The sequence below is a fragment of the Vipera ursinii genome (assembly GCF_947247035.1).
Source record: "Vipera ursinii genome assembly, chromosome: 3".
Classification (NCBI taxonomy): domain Eukaryota; kingdom Metazoa; phylum Chordata; class Lepidosauria; order Squamata; family Viperidae; genus Vipera; species Vipera ursinii.
Window position 1 is genome coordinate 162,090,190 of NC_139516.1, and position 27,838 is coordinate 162,118,027.

The 27,838-nt window shown below is 37.7% G+C and overlaps 1 protein-coding gene across 1 annotated transcript; it reads right to left on the bottom strand.

Annotated features, from left to right (window-relative positions):
* Nucleotides 1-27,577, bottom strand: RALBP1 (ralA binding protein 1). The gene is made up of 10 exons (XM_083361192.1): nt 27,391-27,577; nt 18,334-18,630; nt 16,156-16,614; nt 13,024-13,373; nt 9,453-9,614; nt 7,871-8,002; nt 6,970-7,077; nt 5,932-6,053; nt 4,589-4,709; nt 1-2,622 (listed from the first exon to the last, which is right to left on the bottom strand). Exons 2-10 carry the CDS (start codon nt 18,575-18,577, stop codon nt 2,338-2,340), a joined length of 1,983 nt encoding a protein of 660 aa, XP_083217318.1. The 5' UTR covers nt 18,578-18,630; nt 27,391-27,577; the 3' UTR covers nt 1-2,337.
* Nucleotides 27,578-27,838: the final 261 nt, after the last annotated feature.

Below are 27,838 nucleotides of genomic sequence, written 5' to 3' on the forward strand. Positions count from 1 at the left end.
GTGGGCCAGAGAATTTATTTGTGAATCTTAACATTTTTAATTCACTAGAACCATTAGCACATGGCTGTTAAAATTTATTTTCTTGATTAACATGTTCTTGACAAACAAAAATTAGCCATATCAAAATATCTGATGAACATTGATTATAAAAGTTTGACAATTTAATAGAAATTAGTATGAATTCAAAACAAAAGGGTCTAAATACTGTCAGAAATATAAAATGTATGTAACAGGCCAAAAAAAATCTACATACAACTGTCATTTAACCACCCTCCATAAATTTTCTTTTAAGGTTTTTTTTAAAAAGCCGTTCTTTAGAATGCATTTTAGAGTCATTTGTACAAACATTAAATCATGGCCAATGATTCACAACAGTGCAATAGGCAAAAAACAACAACACCTACCACATAAAAAAAATAAATATTACAGACAGAAACTAAATAAGCTATAAGCACCCTATAGAGTTCAATTAACATCATCCACTTCAAATTGAATTGAGATTTTAAGTGATGTGGCTCTGAAAAGCCACAATTTATTGTAAAAATTCACTGCTGGCAATGGTAACTAATTAAAGCATAAGGCAGCTGAACATTTCCATCACAGATTTATCGGTATATATTACCAGCTTTTTTTATTTATCAGAATCAGTCTCTTTTAAGCACATAAAATGTCATAAATATGCTTCCCTATTGTTTTTTAGGAAACACTAGGAAGGGCTTGGAGACGGACCTTCTTCCCTCCATTGCATTATGCTTGAGAGGACCTCCAAAGCACTTACAACATACTTTCAAATGTACCAAAAACTGGTACAAGTTCTATAACAATTATGGAGCCCTTTCTGAATGTAATACTTCTTTGAAACCCACTAAAATGGCCAAGATTATTTCTTTTATCATTCACCTCAGTTACAAGATCCTGATGGAGGCTTGCACACTTCTGTGTTGCACTGTACTTCAAAGTGCTCTCAATCCATCAAAGAAAGAGTGCAACAAAAATCAGCACCAACTCCTTTTCCTAAATCATGGAACCTTGATAATCAACAACATTCACTAATTTCTTTAAATTATCAAAAGAAAGGGGGGAAAAAGGTCAGCATTATGAGGTTTGCTATAAAACCTACAAAGTGCTTCCATTCTTATTCCTAATTAATTGGCAAACCTAGTAATTGGTTCTACATATAACTGCATTGACAATGTTCAAGAGTTCATAGTGGATTTATGGATATGTGCTTATCAATCTTTCCAGCTTAATTTTACATGTATTTTCATAAAGCTCTAAAAAAAGTCAAATGAAAACAACACGTTACATAATACTAAAGTTTTGAAGATCTTCTACTGTTTCGGGCACATCTATTTTGTAAAGCTCCTTTGTTACTGAAAGGCACAAGTAAGAGTGAATAAAAACAATTATGAAGTATGAGAGCAAAAAATTACAAAGCAAATAGATGAATGGGATAGGGATTGGACCTCCCCATTCTTAACCAACAGCCACTTTTCATAGTTTCTTTATCCCCACACAGACCATTGTGGAACATACTTGCAAACATTTATTTTGCTGTGCCAACTGTGGCTTCTCTACAAACACTTAACAGACATCTGCACCGACTAGAGATGTATCAGCCTTGTAAATAACTTCATAAAAGCCATTTCTATGCTAAGAGGAAGTTTCTTTTCAAGACCAGAGTGGGAATGCTTCTTACCAAACTTCCTTTTAAATTAATTACCCCCAAATGGCACAGAGTGCTCCCCCCTCTTCTGCTGGTCAGAAACATGGTTGTCTGCATGTGTGACCAGAAAGATAACCAAATGGAGAGGTGGGGGCGGGAGAGAAATATGTTCCTCTACTGCAAACTTCTCTAACTCTACCTGAAGTTTCTGGTGGTCAAGAATTACCAGATACATTGGTATATGCCCAGCAGAGAATGTACTTTTTCCTACATCCGTGCAATGAAATATCTCATATGAAGTAGCCCTTGGACAGATAATGCATGAGAGAATTTGAAAGTCTGCTCCGAAGTGAGTATGTAATCGTTTTAAAATGTACTATCCCCTCAATTCCCAACGATCAGCCAAAGCGAACGTCTGGCAGGCTGAGTAACTATACAGCTGCCCTTTCCTGCCATCTCTCTCTCTGACTCTGTCTGTCTGTCTGTCTCTCTCTGCTTTATCTTCCCAAGTAACCTGAGCCTGATAGGCAGAAGCCACACATAGGACGGGGACAAAATATCCCCAGAATGTAAAAGAGAAAATATTTACAGAATGTACAGGCCACAGATTTACAGTAAGTTGCACAGTCCTGGCTTTGCGCAGGCAAGAATCCAAATGCTCAGAAATCCAATTAAATTGGGGTTTCTTTTCTGTCCTTGCTTGGAGATGGCTTCACTGACTCCTGGATTGCCTTTGGCTGCTCTTTCATAGCTTTTGTCTCTGGGACACTGTCTCTTGGCAGGGGCGGCTGCTGCTGCTGCAGCATCGCCCCCCCTCGTTTCTCAAGCTCTTCCTCTTCCTGCACCTGCTGCTCCGTTTTGGCTCGCTGCATCTGCAAGAGGCGAAGCTGTACTCGCAGCTCAATGATGGCCTCACGCTCCTCATGAATCGCTTGGTTCAGATGGTTATTCTTAACCTAGATCCAGCAAAAAGGGAAAAAGGGTCACTTGAGCTTTATACACAGCCAGCTACTGATGGAACTAATGAATCATTAATAAGGCATTCCTCACTGCATCTCTCTCTTGGCAGGGAGACAAGCGAGGTCTCATCAGGCAGAACAAAACCAGAAAATCCAGCCCCAGCAGAAGTGAGCAATTTACAATGGCAGATTCAAAAGCAAAAAATAAAAAAATAAAAAACATGCTCCTGCTTTCCCCAGCTTTCCTCACAGATCTTAGGAACTGTTAATTATTTATTCATATTCATTCATTTTTTAAATGTGCTTACAAGGAAACTTTTATTTGTACTTTTGTTGCAGGATTTATCACTCAACAGACGTTAAGAGAGATGTGATTAATAGGATATGAAGTAGTTCCCCAGTACACATCACACCTTAGCCATTAACTCACAAGCTTTCACTGTCGCATCCATGCCAACACGAAGATTTATTGAGTTCAGAGGGGTTGACTCTTAGAGAAGTAAAGGCACATCTGCAAACTACAAGACCTAATTAAATAATTCTCCCTTAGCTTTCTTTCCAGCTATAATAAGGGAGCAATAATATAGAACAATTTTTCAGGCTGTCTCAAAGATTGTTAAAATAAATTAAGTATTCTACAAAGTGGTGTCATTGCTTTTGCCTTTTCTATATGTCTATGTATTGTTTTCACTGCCAGTTATAAAAAATTAAATTACAGAGTTTATTTCTGGGAGGCCTTTAGGTTTTCTATGACACTCGATCTATTCTAAGAATCAAAGAAAAAAATTATCTCAGTTGCATGTTTTAAGTGAAACAGGAAACCTCTCTCTGAACTATATTCTGGATTTCATCTAACTGGAAGAATTCATTAAACAGTAGAGAAGCAACATGGAATGTCTTTATTAGAAAGACAGGAAAACTTTTTCAATAAAAAGGTTAACCAGAAAACCCACAGAAATCTGATGAAACTTCCTGCATGGGTTACATAGATCAGTGTTGGCATTTTGTTTCTTCCAGAATGTCCTTTAAAAAAATAAACAAACTTCCATGAAAGAAAAGGACAGCATGGAAAAACAGGCTGGCAGAAATTTAACAAGATTTAACATATCCATTCAATTATTTTTGTTTTATTATATTTCATCGCTAAAACATAGCTCAGCAATAGTATTAATTTTAAAATGAGAATTTCAAAGCCAGAATGCTGAAAAATATATTTTGGTTCTTAAATAAAATGATAAACTACATGGAAAGTATTAAAGGAGCCAATCTTAGTCCTATTGATGAGCTTTTCCATCAAGTATCTGTCCAGATGACATCTCTACTACAAAATCATTGCGGACTACAAGGATGTCGCATTCACACTAATTCAGATTTTTTTTATTTATAAAATGACTGCATCAGAGCAAATATAAGTGCCTAAATTGTGAACAATTAATTTGCTATATTTACTTGAAAATAATACAATTCAGTGCTTTAGTTTCAACTGACCATTCTTCCCATTTTTAAATTTCCTGTTTTATTGTTTGATTAAATATATTTTAAAAAATCAGTTCTTAACACTTTAAACACTGGTGCTCATTCAGTTAAACTCTGCTATTAAAACAAAATCCCATAAAGAAGAGTTTTTCCTATTATTTTCTCTTATTTCGTTTTAAAATTATTCACAATGGTTTGATCTTGAAAACTGTTGATGCTAGTTTGCGTTTAAGTCTGCTTTCAGAAGCAACTGCTAATCAAACTGACTTCCTGATGCTGCCCTGCAAGTCCACTGATAGAGGGAGAAGCAGGAAAATGAGGATCTGCTATTTTCTAAGCTATGCTACTCCATAGTTAAGTAACTTTTAATATTATGGAGTTTGTCATTTTTGACTGAAATTTTCTTTTTTATCATATGCCGCATCGTATAATCCCATGCCTGAATAAAGAAGTCAGTGAATATCTACTGCAAAGAAAGCCACCTCACCTCTAGTTCTTCATTTTGCCGTTGCAAATCTTCTAAGATTATCTGTAACTCTTCTTCATCTTCACTCTCACTCTCACTCTCAGAAGAATATTCTTCAGTTTCACTGCGACCATGCTGGCGACTAGATGTGCAAGTGTAAATTTTGTATCACTTATGGCTTGGTTCGCTATACAACATTTTTCAAGCAGATTCATGCACACAACAAACATACTCCAGAACATGATTTAATGAGTTTAAGTGCTCATGGACAAGAATTACAATGTGGTATAAAAGCTAATAATAATTATTATTATTATTATTATTATTTTATTTATATACCGCCCTTCTCCCGGAGGACTCAGGGCGGTGAACAGGGCAAGCATAAAAAATACAGAGATACAAAAGTTAAAAGGGATTAAATATATGCCCAACTAAAAACAGTAAATACAAATATTAAAATAACAATAACCCCCCCATCCCCCATCATGCCACGCCGGCTTGTTCAAATAAGAATGTCTTTAGATCGCGACGGAAGGAGCGAAGGTCGGGCACCATCCGGAGCTCAACCGGTAACCGATTCCATAGCTCCGGAGCGCCCACAGAGAAGGACCTCCCCCTGGGGGCCACCAATCGACATTCTCTGATCAGTGGCACCCTGAGGAGGCCCTCTCTGTGGGAACGCACAGGGCGAAGGGAAGTTGATGCCGGCAGCAGGTGTTCCCTAAGGTACTCCGGACCCATGCCATGTAGGGCCTTAAACACTATTACCATTATCCCTTATAACTGTTCTGGTGAAACAATGTTTAGAATATTATTTAAATTCAGTAGGGTTGGCATCATAGAATTTTGCCTGGAGGGGACTATGGAGACCACCTAGCAACCTTGGCTCTTTTATGACTCTGAACTTCAACTCCCAGAAATCCTGAGCATCGCTGGCTCAGTAATTCTGGGAGTTGAAGTCCACGAGTGACAAAAGAGCCAAGGTTGCCTACCCCTGGTCTAGTCCAAGCCCTTGCTCCTTTCAGAATCCAGAATATGCAGCTGTAATAGCTTTCGCCAACTAGATATCCTCCAGATGTTATTGCTACTACTACACATAAGGACCTTGGCCTCAGACTTGCAATTCCAATATACGTGAAAGGTGCCAAGATGGAAAAGGCTATGCTGCAACATTGCCTAAAAAATAACTTTGCAGGTTCAGTTTTAAGTCCATTCAGGGAAGGAGAATCCAACACTTCCTTAGGCAGTCACTACCAGCCACAGTCTATGGCATGCTATAAGAAACTTTCTTCTAACGTTTAACTGGAATTAGCTTACTTGCAATTTCCACCCACTGGTTAATCCTAAAACAGAGGCTGGGTTACCTTTGAATTTCTGCTATTTCTGCTCGGAGACGATCTATTTCCTCTTTTTCAGATGCAATTTGACGACGTAAAAACTGTTCCATTGTTAGCAGTTCTTCCTGTTCGGTCAAAATCTCATTCTCCTATCAAACATAATTAAATTATATGAGGAATATTACTCAAATGATAAACGAATCTTGATTTAGGACATTGGTTTTCTTTTTGGTTATAGTCATAAAACCTAGCTTCTCATGTAGCTAATAGAAAAAAGGCAGAAAAAATGGGGAAGGATGAAGGCAAATGCAATGCCCACTGTACATATAATGCCCTTATATGCCCCTCAATGTATTTTTCTAGACTGAAACATTTATTGCACATTTTTAATAGATGTTACACAGTGCATGAAACCATAATAGTGCAAGTGCCCTTCTCATGTAGTTATATTTTCATTTCCTAAACAATATATCTTGGTAGCTCCATCATAAATTGAAGCACGTAGGAATCCTAAATTAGGAAGTTTGGGGGAGTAGGTGAAGTTTGTGACATAGTTTCATCTATTACATCTGGAAATTGTGGCTGCTTGCTGCAGTATGTCAGGGATTGGTTTTGGAGAACAGGAGGTTAAGCAAAACACAGAAATAGAAGGGGCCTGCTGCAGGGTGGAGAAGAACTAATAGGGACGGTAAGATGTTATTCTATAAGAAGTTCAATCAGTGCAACTAATTTATTATTTCAAAGGGTCTTGAAATTCTGAATCTACAATTGTCCAGATTTACATACAAGAAACAGCTTTTTCAGTTATAAGTCAGTGGTGAAACACAAATGCTGCTGCTGTTTTCAACTCCAGTTCCAGAAATTCCAGATCAACTACTTTCTGTGTCAACCACAAGAATTTCATCAAGTCCCTAAGGACACTTAGAATTGGCATTATACTTGATAGCTATCCCTTTACACAAACACACACGTTTGCAAGAAGAAATTATCTCTTTCAGCCCCCAACTTATTTTCACAGTGTGCAGCTTAAACATTAAGAATGAAAATACTTTAAACAGATACTACCTGAGCCAGTAAAATATTTATAACTTCTTCATTTTCATTCATTTCTTCTTTGGAAACATCCTCCTTTGAAAGACTAGCAATTTCTCGCGCAATCTTTGTTTCACATTCCTGTATTGAAAAAATCTTGACTAATAACTCAATTCAAGGGATCATACGTTAATGTGCAAGAATATTTAAATTGCAACTTCTGCAGGGTTTTTACCTACATTATTGGGAAACTACATATGTTATCTCAAGCATCCTAAAGCAGCATTTACAGATCAAATCAATCACTCATTTTTATAAGGCAGATGGTGGTTGAATGAAAATGGGTGTTTTGACTTTCCAAAAATTGGTAGACCATGAATTTTTGCTGGCATATCAGCAGCAGATTTGGGCAGTGCAGCAATTAGAAAACATTCCTACATGCTGGAACAAAATTAAGCAGTTCCAGGGGTGGGGAACCTTGGCTCTTTTATGACTTGTGGACTTCAACTCCCAGAATTCCTGATTAGGCAATGCCCGATAAAACACAAGGTAAATGTAGTATAAAGTAGTTTAGTCAAAGATCAAAATGATCAAACTCTGAAAACTGAAATCACATCCAGAAACCTAAAGCTTATTTATAGGAAGGTCAGTGGTATAGTAGATCTATTCTAAACAGAAACTATGTGAAAAAAGTATCAACAGATGATGTGGACATTACAATAGAATCACTTAGGTCCTGGCGTAGAAGCCTTGACAAAGTGCCTTTTCAATTTTTTATCCACTGGAATCAAAGCACCAGTGAAACCAAGAATCTAATAAAAAATAAGTGGTATCAAAACTAACAAAAGCCCCATAATATTTTAACTATACTGCTATAAATTGGACAATCAACATTCCATCCACACAATTTTAAAAGAGAAAAGCACAAACTTACTTGTCTTTTAGCTTCTCTTAGCTTCCTTTTCAGAGCTGTCAAAATCCTCTGCACTTCCCATAATCTTTCTTCTTTGGATAAATCTTTAATCCCTACCTGAAGATCTCGGTGCAAACAGTTCAAAAGAAACTCCTAGTTGTTTTTTTAAAACAACAACAACACATTATTAAATATGAAGATAGTCCTTATTCAGCTACCATTACTGTGACAACCTGGTTGCTAAATGAACAAACACAACTGTCATTGTGCTTATATTTTACATCAGCTTTCCTTTTTCCCTACTCCCTTTGGAATGTTCACTATGATGCTGGTGATTGCAAGAAGGGAATTAAAGTCTTATTTACATTCATTGGAGAGAAATTATTATAATCAAAAGGAATGCAGTAACATCGATTGTCTACTGAGCACATTCAGGGACGGTGAGCACATTAGGTAAAATAGCCAGTTCTAGCACATTCCTTCCACCTGTATTCTAATTGTATGCCTGCTTACTCTATTATAATCCTTTCCTGTCCAATCTCTTTGCTCTGCGAGGGAGGGATGGATGGATGGATGGATGGATGGATGGATGGATGGATGGATGGATGGGTCAGGCACAGGATGTGTACTAACCAATTGTAATGGCAACACATAATTGTGAAGGTTGTAAAAATACATGCCTGGATCATGAAGTTATTTTTTAGCACTGTTGTAACTATGAACAGCCACAATACAAGGCAGTTGGCAAGTGAGTTCTATTTTTCCACGAATGGAATATGTCAATTTTAAGTTAGCAAGTCAAATTTCCTGAAGATCAATTTCTGTCTATTACTGAGAAAAGTACTGAGAAAGCATCTTGGTTAATATATATTCTAATTGGACCTCCAAATCTGAAAATTAGGCCATTTGTTGCAATATTGTGAGATTTGACCTCAGTCTACAAAAGAATACAACTTAGGTTGGAAAAAAAATCAAAGAACTACAAACAAGAGAGAATTAAATCTTAAATGAGGACAGTATGTAAGAGAAAATTATGTATTCAAGCCTTAATTTAAATGTACAGGCTACCTGAAGTATACCGTATTTTTCCATTTATAAGACGCACCCTTGTATAAGACGCTCTGGCATGCAAATTTCTCTGCGCCAATCAGCTGTTTGGCAGAGCACTAAACAGCTTGAGCCGGCAAATCCGGAAGTTCAGCCAGCTGACGATCTTGCCCCCTCCCCCCTCCCATTGGTGGCAAGCCCACAGGGGCTTGACACCTGCACCAGGTGGCATGGCAACCCACACAGGTATGCCCTGGGCTGCGGAGGTTACCATTATTTTTCCGTGTATAATACGCTGCACTTGTATAAGACGCACTTGATTTTTGAACAGGGTGTTTGCAGGAAAAAATAGCGTCTTACACACAGAAAAATACGGTAAGTGAACTTGTAAGCTCTTGTCTTAATTCTAAAATCTGGAAGATTTTTTTTCCTTCACCATCATACCATAAATCTAGCTTTGCTCAATTAAAAGGGCCATAAATCAGTGATAAAAAGAATGGAAATAATTCCCTCAATCAAATTTTCAGAAAGTTCTAATCATTCAAAGAGGACCAACCTGTCTTCGGATCTCTTCTTTAATGCTTTCCTGTGTTTCTGGCAATGCTGGCATGGTTGCCATGTTAGACCAACGAAGAGGCTTTGTTACTGGCTTGAGGACCACATTTCCAAAGAATTCTTGTACATGAGTGAAAAACACGTAAAGGACACGGTTGCTGATCTAAGAAGACACAGTACCACTTTAGAAGTATTGTCATTCATTGTGTAGATATTTGCAAAATAATAAAACATTCCTTTCTAAACACACTTACAGTATTAATGTTTTCAAGTTGTGAAGGTTGGGAAACATTGCATTAGAGTATTAAAGCAACTGGATCTTTTGCAAGGTTTTCAGAGGTACTTAGAAAGCTGTCCTGCACCACAGCCATATGGCGACAGTCGCTGCAGAAACGGCTGTGTGTAAACACAACTATGCCCCAAAACAGGAGACAGCTGATGAAGCTGTGTGAGCCTTACAAAGAACTTGACCTATCTTTGCGAACAACATACAATAGTCTCTTCTAAATGCATCTGTCCTGAGCACATATTTTACCAGCTTGTTTGTAATGGAAAATGATGTGAAATGTCCATGCGATATGAGCCACAGTCTATGACAGGGGTCTTCAAACTTGGCCCTTTTATGACTTGTGGACTTCAACTCCCAGAATTCCTCAGCCTGGGAGTTGAAGTCCACAAGTCATAAAAGGGCCAAGTTTGAAGACCCCTGGTCTATGATATGAACAAAGATGGCCCTTATTAGTTTAGAGCAGCAATCTTTTCAACATTCCTGCTTTGTTGGATATGTCGCCCTGAATAACAGTTGAGAAAAGCTGTGCTATAGTCTTCTTAGAGTGCCATACAAACACCATACCAATCTCAAAACGCAGAATAACAGAGTTGGAAGGGACTCTGGAAGTCTTCTTATCCAACTGCCAGCTCAAGCAGGAGACCCCTACACTTCTATCCAGCCGAATAGGATTCTGTTTCTGCTTTTGCTTCTTTGTAGCTTGCTATGCCATCCAAATTTAGAAATACACCACTTAACATTAACTATGATTAATCTGACAGGTTCAAATTATTGTTTATAATTCTGGATTCAAACTAAATCTGGTTAAGGTCAATCACATATTTCAGGTTGGCAAACTGATGTTATTCGTTGCAAAATCTTCTTTATACATTTTAATACAATGTAACAACCTTTCAAAAGTCTAGAAGTATTATATTATGTATTTATAAATTAACATGGCAATTGCTTTAAATACTTATTTTAACCCTTTCCCCACCACAAAATATTGGTGGGAAAATCCTCAGCTATGTTCTATTACTTCTCAGGAATCTTAAAATGTAACAGAATTGGCCATAAGGATGCTGAAAAGATCTACTGTGTGGTATTTAGCTATTAACAACTTTCTAATGTTGTTATATTTAATATCTGGAAAAACTCCAAATTCCAAAAAGGTCTGACTTCAATTTCATAACACCGAAACTCTAGTTAAATAACCAGAGTGCAAAGCATTTGAACATATTGCATTCATTAAGGTGACCCTATTAAAAACAAAGGTGGAGTAGGATGTAAGTGCCGAGTAAAGGTATGAACAACTAATCCTTATGTATAGGAGACCTCACCAATAATGAGTCATATTAAAGAAACACAATACTTAAGAGTCCACCCTGATCTAATTACAAGTTAAATTCTTGGGCGTAATGGAACATATTTGAGCAAAATCAGTGAAATATCACTTTAAAATTATTTGTGTTTTTTTGCATTAAATTTTAAAGTATTGACACTAATTGCATAAAACAGCTATTTCATTTAGAAGATCCCATAGACCTTCTATTGACTGGTAACATTAGTAATAAGTAGTAAAACTACAAGTGGGTTTTTATTCCTGCAACTGCCCACTCGGGTACAAGGACCAAGAGCTTGTTACTATTTTAATATGTTTAGTTTTATAACTTTAATATGGTTTTGTACGTTGTTTTAACTTGTGATTGTGAAGCACCCAAAGATGGTTATAAGATGGATAGCTATATAAATGTTTTAATTAAATAATAAATTTAACAAAAGAAAGAATAGGAACTTTTTAGCTGCAATACTACAGTAAAACATCAGCACATAGACCTGCATTGTATTGTGGATGCTCCCTTTGTTGGTTTATTCAGAGTTCTTTAATTCAAAAGTTTTAAATTACTCTTATCTGAATCTCTGGCATGTTTAATTTCAAGGATAAATTTGAACATTGTGACCATAACTGTTACCAATTGTTATACAAAACAAAATTTTAAACTGTCCAACTTTCTTTTTTTTTCTTTACTGCATCCACATTACAGGTAGCTTGTTAAAACTTGTGGATATCTTTGTATCTAAAAATATGATCTTACAAATAATAAAAAAATATGTTCTCAATGGCCCTTGGGATTACCACCATCTTCAGATTCTATTTTTATACATAACTTTATTAGAGATGTGAATATAGATAAAATACCAACAGAAGAAAAACAGAAAAAAGAAAAAGTGCAGGAAAACGAGAGAGAAAAACATGAAGTATCGTCCAACAGTTACAAACAAACCTGTTTAAGATTATAGTTACGTGGTTCCCTTCTTCCAGAATAAAACCCTATTTAATTGGCAAATCCATAAGTCATCTCCTCTTCAAATTCCTTGATAGAGAAATATGTACCAACTTCTATATTAATGAATTCCTTCAAGCTAATTTAAGTGCCGGTAGGACATGAATGTCTGCCACCAAACTAAAATTTCTTATACAATTTAACCTTAGCTATCTTAAATGAAGCACTAATTCAAGATGGAAAGACTACAATATCTGAATTCAATTAATAGTTTGTTTCCTCTAAACCAGGGTTAGGCAACCTCGGCTCTTTTATGACTCGTGGACTTCAACTCCCAGAATTCCTGAGTCAGCTATACTGACTCAGGAATTCTGGGAGTTGAAGTCCACGAGTCATAAAAGAACCGAGGTTGCCTACCCCTGCCCTAAACCATATAAAATTTGCCATACACTAATGCCTTCTATATGGCAATTTGTTAGTACTAATCACCTAACACACATAATGCATCCAGCTCATTAAAAACACATGTAATTAAATATGTTTAAATTCTGATCTTCTGCTTTTGAATACTGTATTCAATATGGATTTGGTGCTAAATACACTTGAGCACACTCCAAAATGACTGAGCTTTCTGGTGGCATATGAAAAGCAGAGACTTGTATATCCTCAATCCGCAGCACAAATTTGGAATCAAGTGCTGACTGAAAGTCCACTTTAATTATGAGTTAATTATTTAGTAATGTCTTGCCAGGTGTCTTAACAATATAACCCCTGTATGACCTCGTGTTTCCCCTCCTTCAAAAAATAATTAAGAGGAAGCAGTTACTTATCTAATACTTCCAGTCAAACCTGCTACAAGATCTCAGTCACAGTGGTCCTGATATCAAAGTTGTCTTAAAATATCAAAAATTATGCTATACCTATATGCATGCATAACCAACCACATGCGATGCCAATAAAGTGATTTTCTGAAATGTGTTTGAAAACAGTTTTAAATAACAGAGGGCTTACATGCATACCTGGACAGTTGGACTGAGCACTATAGAAATGTTTTGGATATTCATTTTTGTTTCTAGCTCCTTTGCAATGACATGGTCCATATGCACAATCAGCCAGGAGATCAAGAGGAAATTACATTCTGGTAGCTCTTTCAGGAGGCGCTGGCATTCCTGCCGTTTCTCGGACTCCAGGCTCTTCCCGCAAGCATCTTCAAAGCGAGGCATCAGCTCTTTGGTAAGCAGGTTTTCAGGAAGTTCACGCAGGTATTGTTTCAGCAAGCTAGCTACTGTGTTGGGCTCATAGTCCTCTAGATTAGGGGATTCTTCTCGGTCGTATGCTGCTTTTAACTCATCCACCTTTGATTTAATTCCTTAAAAACATTTAGAATGATTTTTAAATCCTTCGAGAATAAAAAAGAGTTATAGTTCAATATTTTTCTGTCATCTCAATGAACAGTATCACTTGTTACACTTTTCGTCTGAGAACTCCCAAGAATTCACATGGTCTGCCCTGCCTGATGTTCTCACAGTTACTATCTATGAAAGGGGTCCCCAACCCCTGGTCCAGGTACCGGTACTGGGCTGCGGCATGGCAGCAACCGGGCCGCACAAACAAGCAAAGCCCCATACGCGGGATACAAGCAGCACACAAAACCACGCCCCCTCCGGTCTGCAGAAAAACCTCTCTCCATGTAACCGGTCCCTAGTGCCCAAAAGGTTGGAGACCTCTGATCTATGAGATTGTTCAGGCTAAGGTGAGAGAGAATGACTGAACGGGAATCTCTTCCTAAGAAAAATGGTTAGATGGGAATTTGAACCTAGCTATTTCAGCAGCTATTCTATCCATAAAAGACAGCACAAAATTGGTGATGCCCTTTGAATGGCAAATAATTATAAAAACAATCTAAGTCCTACCAAAATTCAGAGAAACACGCTTACTCGGTAATACCATTTTGTTTACAGGATTCTATCTTCAGCTGCTATTTAAAGGTCTTCCAGTCTTCCTGTACAATACTTGATATTGGTTTTCCATCCTATCTTCCTTCTGGAGAATAACACATTCCTGGGCCCAAATCACATATAACAATGGTACATAAGGGCTGCAAGTGAGGGCAAATAAAAAAGTGCAACGGAAGAAAGATCCGGCCATCTCTCATTGATTAAAAAAAAAGGCAGGAGGAAAATAGAGACAGGATGATACTGTAATTTGTGGAATTTCAGAATTCTCTCCATCCCTTTAAATTAGAAACTTGGCCTAAAAATATTCTTTGCACATATCAACTGTCAAAGAAGGGAGTCTCTTCCTCTATGACCCGCATAATAATATGGGAGGCTAGCAGAGAGGGAACAGATCACTCTAATCCACGGGTCCTCAACCATGGCAACTTTAAGACCACTGCTCTAATCCTTTTCAAAAGTTCTAGACCAGGGATCTTCAAACTTGGCCCTTTTATGACTTATGGACTTCAACTCCCAGAATTCCTCAGCCAGACATGCTGGCTGAGGAATTCTGGGAGTTGAAGTCCACAAGTCATAAAAGGGCCAAGTTTGAAGACCCCCTGTTCTACACTCTTAGCAGTCTACTAACTTCTATGGGCTTAACTAAAAGGTTATGGTAATCAAACAAATTGGCTTTCTTATGTCATTTGAATTTTAGGTACTTCCCAATTCTTATATGATTTTTTCTTCAAGCCTAGATAAAGAACAACACATTACTGAAAGAAGCAAGCTTTTTATTATGCTCAGGCAGCATAGAAACTGTTATCCTAAAAGCAAAAGACCAATCGTTCTTGCAGCCAGTCCTATCTTTTTTCTAAGCACTGGATACACACTGTCCCAGTGATAGTGACATTCATATTTGTGGTATTCTAGTGTCACAGCTGTGTATTTGAGATACTGTGCTTGCAAAGTATTTATTTTCAGTGCAGTTTTGTCTTTATTCTCTGCTTCTGCATTACATGAATATTGCTGGCATCGTGTCTCTCACAAGTGGCATTAGCAATTTGAAGCACAGCTATACAATTAAATAACTCACTCAAATCACTGTTAATTGTAAGTGTGTCAAAATTACACAAGTACTATGAATGCTAATTATCTTGACATTACTACCAGGATGTTTTCTTCAAATCTTAGCTAAAAAAATTAACCGTTGCTTGGCACTTTCTCTGTGTTTGAGGGCACCTACTAATGAGAAGGAATTCCTCCATCAAAGCTGAAGCATAGGGAGAAGACACAAATTAATGAACTGTTCTCTGCCTGCTTAAGTTTTTGACAAATAGGTACTTATTAGCAACGTACCTTCTTACCCTGTATAAATCAAAATATTTATTTATTTAGTCAATTTATATGGCTGCACACCTCAATAAATAAATGACTTTGGGCAGCTAATACTCTTAAAAATAAGCAAATACCTCTATAAAAAGTAAAAATTACACAGCAACCGTGCAAAATCATAACGACTCTGAGCAGAGTCAGGAAATGGGCTCTTTCACACAATTGGGGTCCCAAGCAAACAGCCTCAAGGATAAATCCTAGCAGACACAGGATACAAAACGTATTTAAAAATATATGAAACTTCCTATATATATTTACGCTATTGGCCTTTATACTGTCTTGCACAGAACTTTCTGCATGGAAAACACACACACACTATAATTGAGCTACAGTCCCTCTCCATGAATTATAGATACTAATACATTGCTATACTAACTTTAAATTAATTAAACCAACACCCTCCTATTGACATGCAGAGCAAAAGGACCAATGCAGTTGCAAAGTGCTCAATGCCAATTTAAAAGTCTGAACTGCACTTATCAAAGATGGCAGGTGGCAAGCAATGCTGTTTCCAAAATCAAAAGTAACCCCGGCAATGAATTCTTTACCCTCATCTGTAGAACAGTGGGTTAACCAAACTAACTTTCAAAACACATCTATTAAATAAGCCACTGAAATGTTTTAAAATATATAAACATGTTTGTGATTCTTCCAATCACAATCAAGTCAGAACTAATAATAAATTTCAGGTAAGCGTAAACCCTTTTTCATTTAGGGAAGCATCCCAAAGACAGAAATATGATGGAATTTTAAAAAAATCACGAAGCAGCAAAACCTCATCAGGCCCATGAAAATCTACCTGCAGGTGAGCCACTGTACCTGACACTCTGTAGATGCCTTCGCATTTCATGCCATATTTTTCTACATAATCTATACATTCTCGGAACACCGCTGGTAGACGGAGGCCATCATATAGCATGGTTCTCTCTGCTGCATCACTCAAAGGGACCCCAAAGACAGGCCTGTGCCTAGGAACGTACACCGGTGGCATTTCTACCTCCTGAAGCGTTTTTTTCTTTTTCTTCTTCTCTTTCCATTGTTTGACAACATCTGCTGCCGTCAAATCTTTTGATTTCTTCTCTTTAGGCTTCTCCTCCTTGTGCTTGTCCTCTTTATGCTTTTCATCTTTGGGTTTTTCTTTTATCTTAAAGTCTTTCTCCTTCTTTTTGGAGAAACTTGGCTTCTTGAAAACATGAATCCCTTTAGAGCGTTTTAGCTTAGAAGGACTTTCAGCTTCGTCCCCTGAGCTATCTTCCTGAAAAGCTGCATAACCTTCGGCTGTTGGGGGGAGAAGGAAGAACAGAAATAAAACCAGATGTTTAAGCTTAGCTGTAAGAGAAAAAAAAACCCTAGTGCTAATGTGCTATTATTCAAAACACACACTTTGTTCTGCAGAACTAAACAAGTCAAATATTTGCACATTTTCCTTTCTGAGAAAAATCAGATCAGTTCATCTCTTGATTATTTACTGACTAGTACACGTGGACTTTTGTCGCTATGTGCACTCTGAACTTATTATAAATAGCAATGCATTTTTTTAAAAAATTCTGAAAACATCTCACTTGAGTCTAATGTTATTTGGCTAAGAACTGTAACTTCATCACAGAATAAAATCTTGTATCAAAGCGAATACAGAACTGATGTACAGAATAATGGCCAGTATAAATGACACAACATCTCCTCAATTTAAAATCTTAAAAAGATAATGCCAAGGTTATTTTCAGCTCTTAGTTGATTTTTAAAAAAATCAAGGAATGGGGAAAGTAGTTTTTAAAAAATCTCTGTACTCTCACATTACTATAATTATCATGATCCTAAATCAGTACTTTACAAGCACATTTAAAAACAGCTGTTGAAAATTGCAAAGAATATAATTCCAACCTAACTCACTCAATCACTTTATTTTTCTTTCTTTTTTAAATATTCTAAACTATAGATATATTAGGTGTTCTAAACTATAGATATATTAATGTGCTTAGGCCCATTCTTTAAAAAGAAAGAAAACTTACTTTTCAATTCAGTTGGCAAAGCCATTCCAAGCATCCTGTCTCTTTATAAACTACGCCTGCTCGAGTGGATTATAGAAACTGTACAAGTGATTACAGTTCCACAGCCATAAGACAAAGTTAGTTCTTATGTGAATTACTAAGTTCTTTACAAACTTTGAAATATATGCATAGGTGTCTAATAACCGATACCTCCTCTATAACTAGCCCCGCCTAGCCTGTAGGTAGGAATGGGAAAATCAGTTTTAAACAAACACATACACCTATAATTAATTGCAACACAAATGCTATGACATAAGGCAGTACTTCCACAACTTTTTTCCTTTGTTACCCCAAACCACTTATCAGAAAGCCCTTTTTACCCAATGTAGGTAAAACACTTTAAATCAATTTAAATGTCCCTGTTATCATTAGGTAATAGGTCTCTGATTACCTAAAGAAACACCACTTTTACCCAATTTTCAGTAATTTACACAGGTTTGAAAGCACTGATATAAGGAAAGTACAAGGAAAAAAGGCTGAATGCAATTAAAAGTTTCAGGCTATTCAAAGTTGTTTTCATACTTCAGAAAATGCTAACAATGGACTGCTGATTAATAAAAATAATATTGCACTATAGCCATTTAAAATGATCAGAACACTTGGTGTAGATAGACAGATAGATAGATATTACTTTGAGAGAACATCATATTACTATTCCCACATGGAACTACTTCTCATTTAAAAAGTATGAAAGCATTTCCATTTTACAGCTGTTTAGAGTCTGACAACTGATAACTGAAAAGCCAGGGCTTGTCCTGGTTAAAAAAGTTCCTCCAAATATATATCAATTTCTTCATGCTTAAAGAACAGCTGGTTATTTTAAAACATGGATATGTTCAAAGTGAAGTAATAAATAAAGTATAAAGAACATTTGACAAAGAAACTGGGTCATGAAAAAAAGACCATCAATGCATCCTGACAGCATACATTTTTTCTTAAAGTGACCTACTTCTTTTTTCCTTTTTCTTAAATTTTCCTTTCTTCTTCCCATGTTCTTTCTCGTCATCAGACACAATATCAGGAGGTTCATGGAGGCTATCATGAGGTGGTGAAGGCTCACTCGTGCGATATAAACCAGGGAATTTCGTTGGGCTGATTTCTTCAGAGCTTGGAGTCCTGGCCAGACTTCCACCATGCTCTACCCTGCGGTGTTCGCTGGGACTGCTTGGGGGGGGCAGGAAGCACTCTGTCATTCTTACTCTCTGACACCACAGCAGAACAGTATCCTGTTACCTGTCCATTACTCCTGCAACAAGAACACAAGCTGAAACCCTCCAAATATTCTCAGGGACAAAAAGACCTTTTCAATGCTACGTAGGACAACAGGCTCATGGTACGTAGTACTTGCATCAAGCTGCAAATTTAATTATCACTTTAAAGCAACAGAATTTCAATTTCTGGACAGCAGATTCATTTAACATCCTGACTGGTATAAATGCTGTGATAAATTTTCTTTCCACGTTTTGGAGTTTCACACAGATTTGTCCTTTGAACCACAACTGCAACCTCCACATGATAATGATGGAAAGCCATGAAGTGATCTTGCTTTGCTATGGGATGACCATAATCAGAAAAATTTCCTGCTGGGAACAGAACGAGTTGGGGATTTCTTAGCAGGCTGCACAATTGGACTTCACAAGTCACATTTACCATGTGGACTATAGGAAGTCCATTTCTTTGTCAAAAATGAGCAGGAATTCCACTACTTTTTTCCGCATTATTTTTTAGTAAATATATCAGGAAGACATATCAGGAAAACCAATGTATTGCCATCACCTCATAACTTTAATTACCTCCTGGCAGATTCTCAAGATTAATTAATCCATGGAAATTCTCAGCTTACGCAATATACTAAACTTAATCAACAGCTTTAATCAGAAAAGTATAATGGCATTCTTGATGAAACTGGCAGGAATAATATATTAAGCTCATTTGTACTGTACTTACCATAATCTAAATATACCCTTCCACCACTTCCCAAGCATTTCATTCTTTTCCAGGCAATCCCCTTGTATTAACTTCACTTAGTACTCTTGAAACTAAAGACCTCTTAACACAGAGCTATTATTTAAACTAATGAGAAGAAATTACATTAGGAATGGAGTAATTCTACAATTCCTCTTATATGCCGTGTAGGTAGGCAATTAATAGGTACAAATTCCTAAGTATAATCATTCTTCCCTCGGCCCTTCAAACTGCCATCATCTAGTGCTCCAAATTGTTTTCACTGTCAAAACAGTAAGCCAGATCCATGTTGGGTCTCCTGAATGCCAGAACCAAGATCCAGCAAATGAAGGAAAAAGCAAGCAAGGAGATTTTCTAAGTAGTTCTTCCTTCCTTATATTGCCTTGCTCCACTAGAAATGTTTCCCAGCCCTCTGTAGCAGTTTTTCAGAAGGAATGGGCAGCTGCAAGAGAAAACATGAAGACCTGCCTACCTTATTGTTACTCTGATTTAAGCTACTGGTAAAATCCCAGGAACAAATGCTAATACAAAGCATAACATTGCAACACCATGTCTCTCCCCTCTCTTCTGAGATTCTTTGGTATGATAAGGAACAGAGCTGCTTTCAAAGGTTTTTTTTTTCATTCCTTAGCTGGAATCTGAACTGGATGAATATTTGTATACAGAAATTTAAATAAATATAATAAATAAGTGAAATTCAACATTCCCAAACAGAATTGATGCCAGATCTCTAAAAACATCACAAATGCATTGCAGTATTCACCAAATATACTAGGGAACAACTGCGTCTAAAAGCAGATCCATAACATCTATTTGAGAAAACATATTCTCAAGGTACATGTCCTTTATTTTTATCCTTTATTATTTTTATAAATAAGTCAAGGTAGCGAACATACCTAATATTCCTTTTTCCTCCTATTTTCCCCATAGTAACAAACTTGTGAGGTGAGTTGGGCTGAGAGTGTGTGACTGGCACAAGGTCACCCAGCTGGCTTTCATGCCTAAGGTGGGACTAGTACTCACAGTCTCCTGGTTTCTACTTGATGCAAACTAGCTCTAATATAGTATGTGTCAATGCTCCACTGGTATTTCAAAATATATTTTAAATGTAGATCATTGGGGGCTGCCTTTAGCAAATCTGCAAAGCGTACAAATGCTTATATTAGATGAATAACTCCCACACAATGACAGCACAGCAAATTAGCAATGGTGCACCTCAGGGCAGCCAAAATCTTGACCACTTTTATCTTTCTAGTTTTCCCCATTTTGAAGGTAGGATTGGAAATTTAGTATAACTACTGCAACTGGCAGAAGACAAGCACCTGTCTATTTAGAAACATCTTTCAAAATGTCTGCTAAAGTTTTAAAGCCAAAAATAATCCCAGTAGATATTTAAAAAAAAATTCACTATCTTTTCAATGGCACTCCAAGACTATTCTAGGCTCCAATGCATTCTTTCCCTTCATGTTAATTTTAAGATTAATGAAACAGTATAATACACGATTATAATGTAGACCTTTATTTTTCCACTCATTTACTTCAACTGCAGAATATAGTGCTTATTTTAAGGCAAACCATGACTTAGATAGGAAATTCTTGTTTCGATTACAATTAATTTACATCCACGCAAGCCTGTCTGAAAATCAAGTACGTTTTTCAACAGAAAGAATAAAATGTCTCAAGTGTACACTATGTGCTGGTAGAACAAGTTTTCATTCCAAAAACCAGTATCATGGGATAAAGATAATCAGGCAATTCATTGTTCCCACATGAATCACAATCACACTTCAATTACTATTAGTGAAAGGATTTCTAATGATGCAAGTTTCACAGGCAAAGCAGATACCAAACTGCACATGATGCAAGAGGTATCTCTGTACTCGCCTTACCGTCAGGGCTAGTGACAGCTTGTTAGAGAAATTCTAACAAGTGTGTAAAGTAAATAATCTTTCCCTCCTTTGGCGATGCTATTCTAAAGATCTGTGTGGCTATTTTACAATGAAATAAAGAAAAATAGAAATGCAAATCAAAATTCTCCCATATTTATGCAGTCTCAAAGTTGTCTGCATTTCCAATCTGGTCAGGCTGAACAGGTTGCTAGTCCCTTTGTTACTTCTAAGACAGATACAGTGCCACCATTTGTCTTTATCACTAATAAACCTCAGCTGGACAACCCAAGAATCTAACACTAAAGCAGAGGTTTTTCCACACCTTTCCTATTTTCTCTTTAATATCTGGATAATACTATGTTCCTCCAGTATTGTACCATATAGACAAGAGTCTCAGGCTGGTAAAAAATGCTAAGATCAACTATAGCTGAATAAATGTGAGAGGTCAATGAAGATCACATGCAGAAGTCACCTTCAATTTCATGACCCAAATATCACCACCACATAGAGTTTATTTTTGTAGCGTTGCTTTTAACGGGGCTTTTTTTCTAATAAAACACTCAAAACCTACTATGGTATATTTATTTGAAAGACTTATACCAAATCTTTTAAAGTCTAAAAATCCCAAATTGAGCATATTTTGTCCAAGTCTGCTAAATAAAACTCCTTTACATTGATGTAACGGATTCTCATTTAATGGATTTTGGGCATAACAGAAAGATAACAGACTAAATTTCCAACAGATATCCTCCAGAAATAACAGACATGTCCCTTGCATCTGAAGTAGTCCAGACAAAGGAGTTAAGTTTGTTAATGATCCTTGACGTTATGACACTGGCAACAGTTTATATGATTTGCATAATAACATTAGGCCAAGGATATCATTTTTCTTAGTAAATTGATGGAAATTAGGACATTTTTAGCAAAGGGTTGCAAAGGACATAAATCATTGCAAAGTCATATTTTACTGTTAAGATATTTGGGAGTAATGCATACTCCGTTCCCTCCCCCCAATGTTGTTAAAAGCTTTCATTGTGGATACATATACATACATACACACACACACACACACGCCACATAAATATTTCCTCTGACCTGTTTCATATTCTCAATTTGTTATTAAACAATTGCATTAACACTGAAGGGTGAAGCAGACTTCTCCAACACTGCATTCAGGGAACATATGTGTCTGCAATTCGGGGACGGTTGCACAGGTGCTCCATTTATATTTCTGCAAAGGTAACTTTCTGGCTAAGGGGCACTCAAATGGCAAAGTACAGAACAAGAACTCAGATCAACCAATCAGCAGGGATGTGCATTTCCACATAATGCGCAGTCGGGATTTGGAAGGTGTGTGCGTTGGCCTGTCTACAGCCATCTTCAACCTACACTTACCCATCAACCCCTTCACAGCATAGGTATACAGGAACTCCTACAGGCAGTTGCAGGCAACTCTAAATCAGCATTCAGAAGGTCACAAACACTTTTCATGCAGTTTGCCATTAAATCATCAGACAATTTAGTTTTATCATTTTATCATTAGAAGTCTATTTCAAATGTTAACTTCAGAAGAAAAATAAATATTGCGTTTTCTATTGGGACTTTCTGGGACTGAACTGCATAAAAACATAATTACTCATTTCAATTTTCCCAGTTATGCAGCTGCAACCTTTCCTTGATTCTCAGATGCTTGTTTTTGGCAGTATGTATGTCATCTCTACTCTACACATAATGAATATATGCAATTCATTTCCATGCATTGTAATGATGGCTACTAATTTGGATAGGTTTAAAAAAGTAATAAATAAACCAATAGAAAAACGTCTATGAAGTGCTATTCTCAAGACATCTAGGTAGATGAACAATTCCACACAATGCATCTATCAATGACAGAGAATACCAAAGGGCCCATCCAGCCACAGTTCAATATTTCTAAGGCCTCAATCCTATATAAAGTGTAGTACAGATACTGACCACAATAAAATCTAAAAGTGGGCTGTGCAAGTATCTGGACAGGGAAGTATGTATTATTTTATTTAGTAGTCAAGATGTTTATTATGATTGCCAAGTTTCTGTTCCTGCCCTTTTTCTGTCCATCTGGCTAAAGTGAAGTTCCACATAGCAGTTTCAAGAAAAAAGGAAATAATCAGGCTAATTTTGGCCAATACTCAGCAAATGCATTCAAAACAAACAAAAATGTTTGACAAAAAATTTTCTTCTCATTTTATTTTAAAAAGCATGCTCCAATGTCTCTCTTCCAAAAAGCAGCTATCGCTTTAACCACAACATGCAACACAAATGGAGCATGAGAATTTAAACACATGACTTTCACATCTGCTTTAGCCCGAAAATAGTTTTAATGATGGCCAAAAATACATGTAAAACTGAACATGGATGAATTTCTCCACAAAAAGGTTTAATGTTAAAATGTTTGCACAATGCATACTATGCAATGAAGAAAGTTGATTTAAACAATATTTCTTGACTGAAATTCTGATATCACTAGGGCTTTAAGAAAGAAATCCAACTATGGGGCTATAGCAACAGGGAAACCTTGGTAATGTATTAACCAGGTTAAACTTTAGAAAAGCTGCTGCTACTTATAATATACTCACTCTGTGGAACCTGAGCAATTATGCAAGGGGGAGGGGAGTAAATCTGACAACAGGATCAAGCAGAACAATATAAATATATATTAAAAATCCCTTTCCTTATAAAATTCTTCATGGTATTAACTGTTATAAGGAATAGTCTAATTCTAACTTAAAATAATAATATAGCTAAAGTAGTAGTAACAGTGGTATGAATTCCAGTGTTATGGAACTCTAGTGGAGTTTTATATGTATTATGCTGCTGACAATTAGCATAGGCAATCTAGAAAACCTATAAAAACATCACAAGATTACATAATTTAATGAAAATCTGAACACCATGATAATACAGGCAACAATACAATTATTAGATTAAAAACTATAAACAATACTGCTACAGCAGGGCACTTCCCAACTATAGTAATTCAATTTGTAACTTATTATATTATTATTCTAAATGGATTTAAACTTTGTTTATGAAATTCAAAGAGCACAAACAATAATCAAAATACCATAGATATAAAATGGTAATATTTACAATTACAATATCAAATGAAGATAACTTTTAAAAAGGAAATATTTATGTATCCAAAACCTTGGACCACATACGTTTTTCTAGCCCATCTCTGAAGAGAGAGAGCTGGGAGGAACCCAAAGTCTTTAGTATAATCATTGAAAAGATTTTAATTATATCAGAACAGAAAGTGGGCCTCTTAGACAAATAACAAGCCTCAGATAGGATTAGGGAAGAGATTACTACCCTTGTTCTAGACTACTTAAAGTTTTAAACTAAGCTAAACAGACAAATGTGTTTAGGACTGAGAATATGGTCAAATGAACATATGGCAAGCTACTTTTTTTTCCAATTTATGTTGCTGACAATTTTCAAGAGAGTTTTGCAGTAATCTAAACTGGATATACCGTGTTTCCCAAAAAAATAACACCCCCCCAAAAGACCTACCCGGATTTGTGGGGGTGGGCTTAATATAAGCCCTACTCTAAAAATAAGCCCTAATTAGGACCCCGTCCACTCAGTCCCACCTGGCTGCTGCAATGGGGCAGGAGGCCGCGCAGCGCATCGCACCGCTGCTGCCATGAGGCGAAGCAGGTGAGGGAGGGGGTGGAGCTGCCACACGCAACCCGCATTTATTTCCTTCAGCCCCCCCCACCAAGTCATTCCTTGCTCCCTTTCACTCCCCTCCTGAGCCGGACTGCCATGGTACTGTACGGAGGATGGGCGGGGTAGGCCTGGTCCCCCTCCGCCGTTTCGGAGCCAGGGGTGAATGACAGCGAAAGGCTCCGCTGCCACTGTGCACCGCTGGAGGGGCTTTCTTCGCACTCCACCCCACAGATCACCTGCCTGGGGGCAGCTGCCGCTTCCTTCTCCTCCGTCAACTCTCCAGTGGTTTGCACAGTGACCAGGTGGCACAAGCCTCCCCCGCTGCCTCCCTCTGCCAGCCCTCTGTCGCTGCCACTGGAGAGAACAGAGAACAGGAAGCGGAATGGCTGCGGAAGTGGGCCAGCAGCCATGCGGGCTCCTGTTGGATGGGGCTGTTTGTGCCGCCACCAGGAGGCAAGGCAGGTATCACGAAAAATATAAGACACCACCTGAAAGTAAGACCTAATGCCTCTTTTGAAGGCAAAAATAATATAAGACCGGGTCTTACTTTTGGGGAAATACGGTAGTTAGAAAGCAAATAACTGAAACAAATTCCTCTCCTTTACAATAGACAGCATTTGATGAATCAGCCTAAATTATTAGAAACAAACAAAAACAATATCCAGGCCACAGCTGCTTACCTATCTAGGGAAAGCACAAAATGTATCAGTTGATTATTAACAATTGTTCATAATAAAGGACACAGAACACGGTAAAGGTATTTTATATGCTAAAATAAATGGCATGTGAGACAAGACAGATATACTCTATCATTCAGTCACACCTATTCTGTATCTGCTGCTAAGTATAAAATGGGAAGACTTCGAGAAATGTAGCTTATGTCAATAAAATCTTCTCTTCAATACACAAAAATGGTGTGAGACTGTAGGTCTATAAATAAATACAAATGGCCCAATAAATCAGAGTATATCAAAGGAACCAAAGACAACAGATGATATGCATACTTATATACCATTAATGAGGGAAAGGCTTGGAAGTAGTAAAAGGTTTAAGCAAAATGTGGGTAGGATGGAGAAAGGAATAAAAAAAAGGAATAGCGAACAAAGCATTTTCCACCGTAAAATTTCAGTCTAAGTAACACATATTACCAGCATTGCTTTACCTGTTAATTTTTTCCCTATTAATTTTTCTCACACTAGCCAGAGGACCTCTTCCTCATAACAAACACAAACAATAGCTTTGGCAGAATCAATTACATTATTTATTTCAATCTCACATTCCATCACAGATAAAAAAAAGAGTAGGACAAATTGCATTTGGAACTAGTGATTGTAGGCCACAAACAAATACACACATGTTCACACATTCAAATACAGCTTGCATTGCACATTTCCACAATTCTTGATGACAGCAGCTGCTGTCACAATGACTGCAAAATGCATACTAGTGAATCAGTTTGAGAATATTCCTTTTGTTTAGAACACATAACTATCTTAAATGTGGCATACAGAAGATCTGAACAGGGACAAATAAAATTACAAAAATGTACTTTTAAATATATCTAATAACTGAAGTTGCTACTGGGATTCTCTCAACAATCCCTCGTCAAACGTACTCTGCTTTTACATGCCTGTTTTTCCCCACAAAATTAACCAGAAGCAGTAAAGACTAAGCAACTAGTTGTTTTAGATTACAATCCAACAAGCTTTACTGTTGCTCAGGAGTACCTATGAACCACCTGATGACTATGAATTAATTACCAGGCACCAGACTTTTCCTGCCTATTGCTTTTCACATTTACATCTAGCAAAGGAGTCTGGAAGTTACAGTCCCCGTGTATCTGGAGGCAACCTGGCCCTTCTGACTAGAGCAGGGGTAGGCAACCTCGGCTCTTTTATGACTCATGGACTTCAACTCCCAGAATTCTATGCTGACTCAGGAATTCTGGGAGTTGAAGTCCATGAGTCATAAAAGAGCCAAGGTTGCCTACCCCTGGACTCAAGCCACAGAGTCTCGTCCACAAATTCATCGTCGAAGTCTGGCGCCCTTGAGCAATGGGCAGAGAAATCCGAGTGAGCAATGATAAATGGCAGGCGGACTGCAGAGCGTTCATTCAAAGTTTGAGTCCCAAGGAGAAATGCAACCTGAAAGCATTGAATGTGGCACATAAAAACCCCAGGACAATTGCGTCCCATCTCCAGAGGCACCCCACAACAGTCAAACCTCCGAGTAAACAGGGTGCGCGGGAAATGACAGCGCAAGTTCCAACCACAACTCAAAGCGCTGTCGGGAGCTGAGCACGCATGCGCATTCCGGAGCACGCATCAGCTACTGCCCATCCCCATCGTGGTCACCGAGGGGCGGCCTCCCTCGTCGGGAATGGAACTTAGGTGGAAAAGGACCCGGAGTATGGGAAGGCCGTACATGCTCTTAACACTGACCTGAGGAATGGGGAGAGGTATCCTGCCGCTCGCACAATGGCTGTGCTATCTTCACCTTCTACCCGGCATCATTCAAACCTCGCTCTGCACTCCAACCCGACGTTGTCTGCTTGCAAGGTCGGGTATAGGAAACAGAAAGAGGCGCATGCGCGGTCACCCTTTTCTCCGTATATCTTGTTTCTTCCAGCCCTTTGGCTACCTAAGGGTAGAGGCCGGAATTAAGCGCGCAAGCGCGTGACGTACAGGGAGAGGCCATCATAGTGACTGAGCGACCGATCTTTGCAGGATCAAAGAAGGCAGGCGGAAGCGTTGCGCCTGCGCGCTCATTCTCCCTGCTATGGTTTATGTGGAATAGGCCAGATCCTGACTGATACCTTCCTTCTTATGGTGCATTTCGAGAAATGTAGTCTTTCTCCTAAATCCAAGCAGGAGGGACGAGGGAATTTTG

What these genes read in the sequence shown, in the direction of transcription:
- RALBP1 (XM_083361192.1), bottom strand. Translation starts at nt 18,577, where the DNA reads ATGACAGAGTGCTTCCTGCCCCCCCCAAGCAGTCCCAGCGAACACCGC. An exon ending in TAAGAAAAAGGAAAAAAGAA is followed by an intron (nt 16,615 to 18,333) that starts GTAGGTCACTTT and finishes TCCCCCCAACAG; the next exon opens with CCGAAGGTTATGCAGCTTTT. An exon ending in TAAATATTTTACTGGCTCAG is followed by an intron (nt 6,054 to 6,969) that starts GTAGTATCTGTT and finishes TATGTTTGATAG; the next exon opens with GAGAATGAGATTTTGACCGA.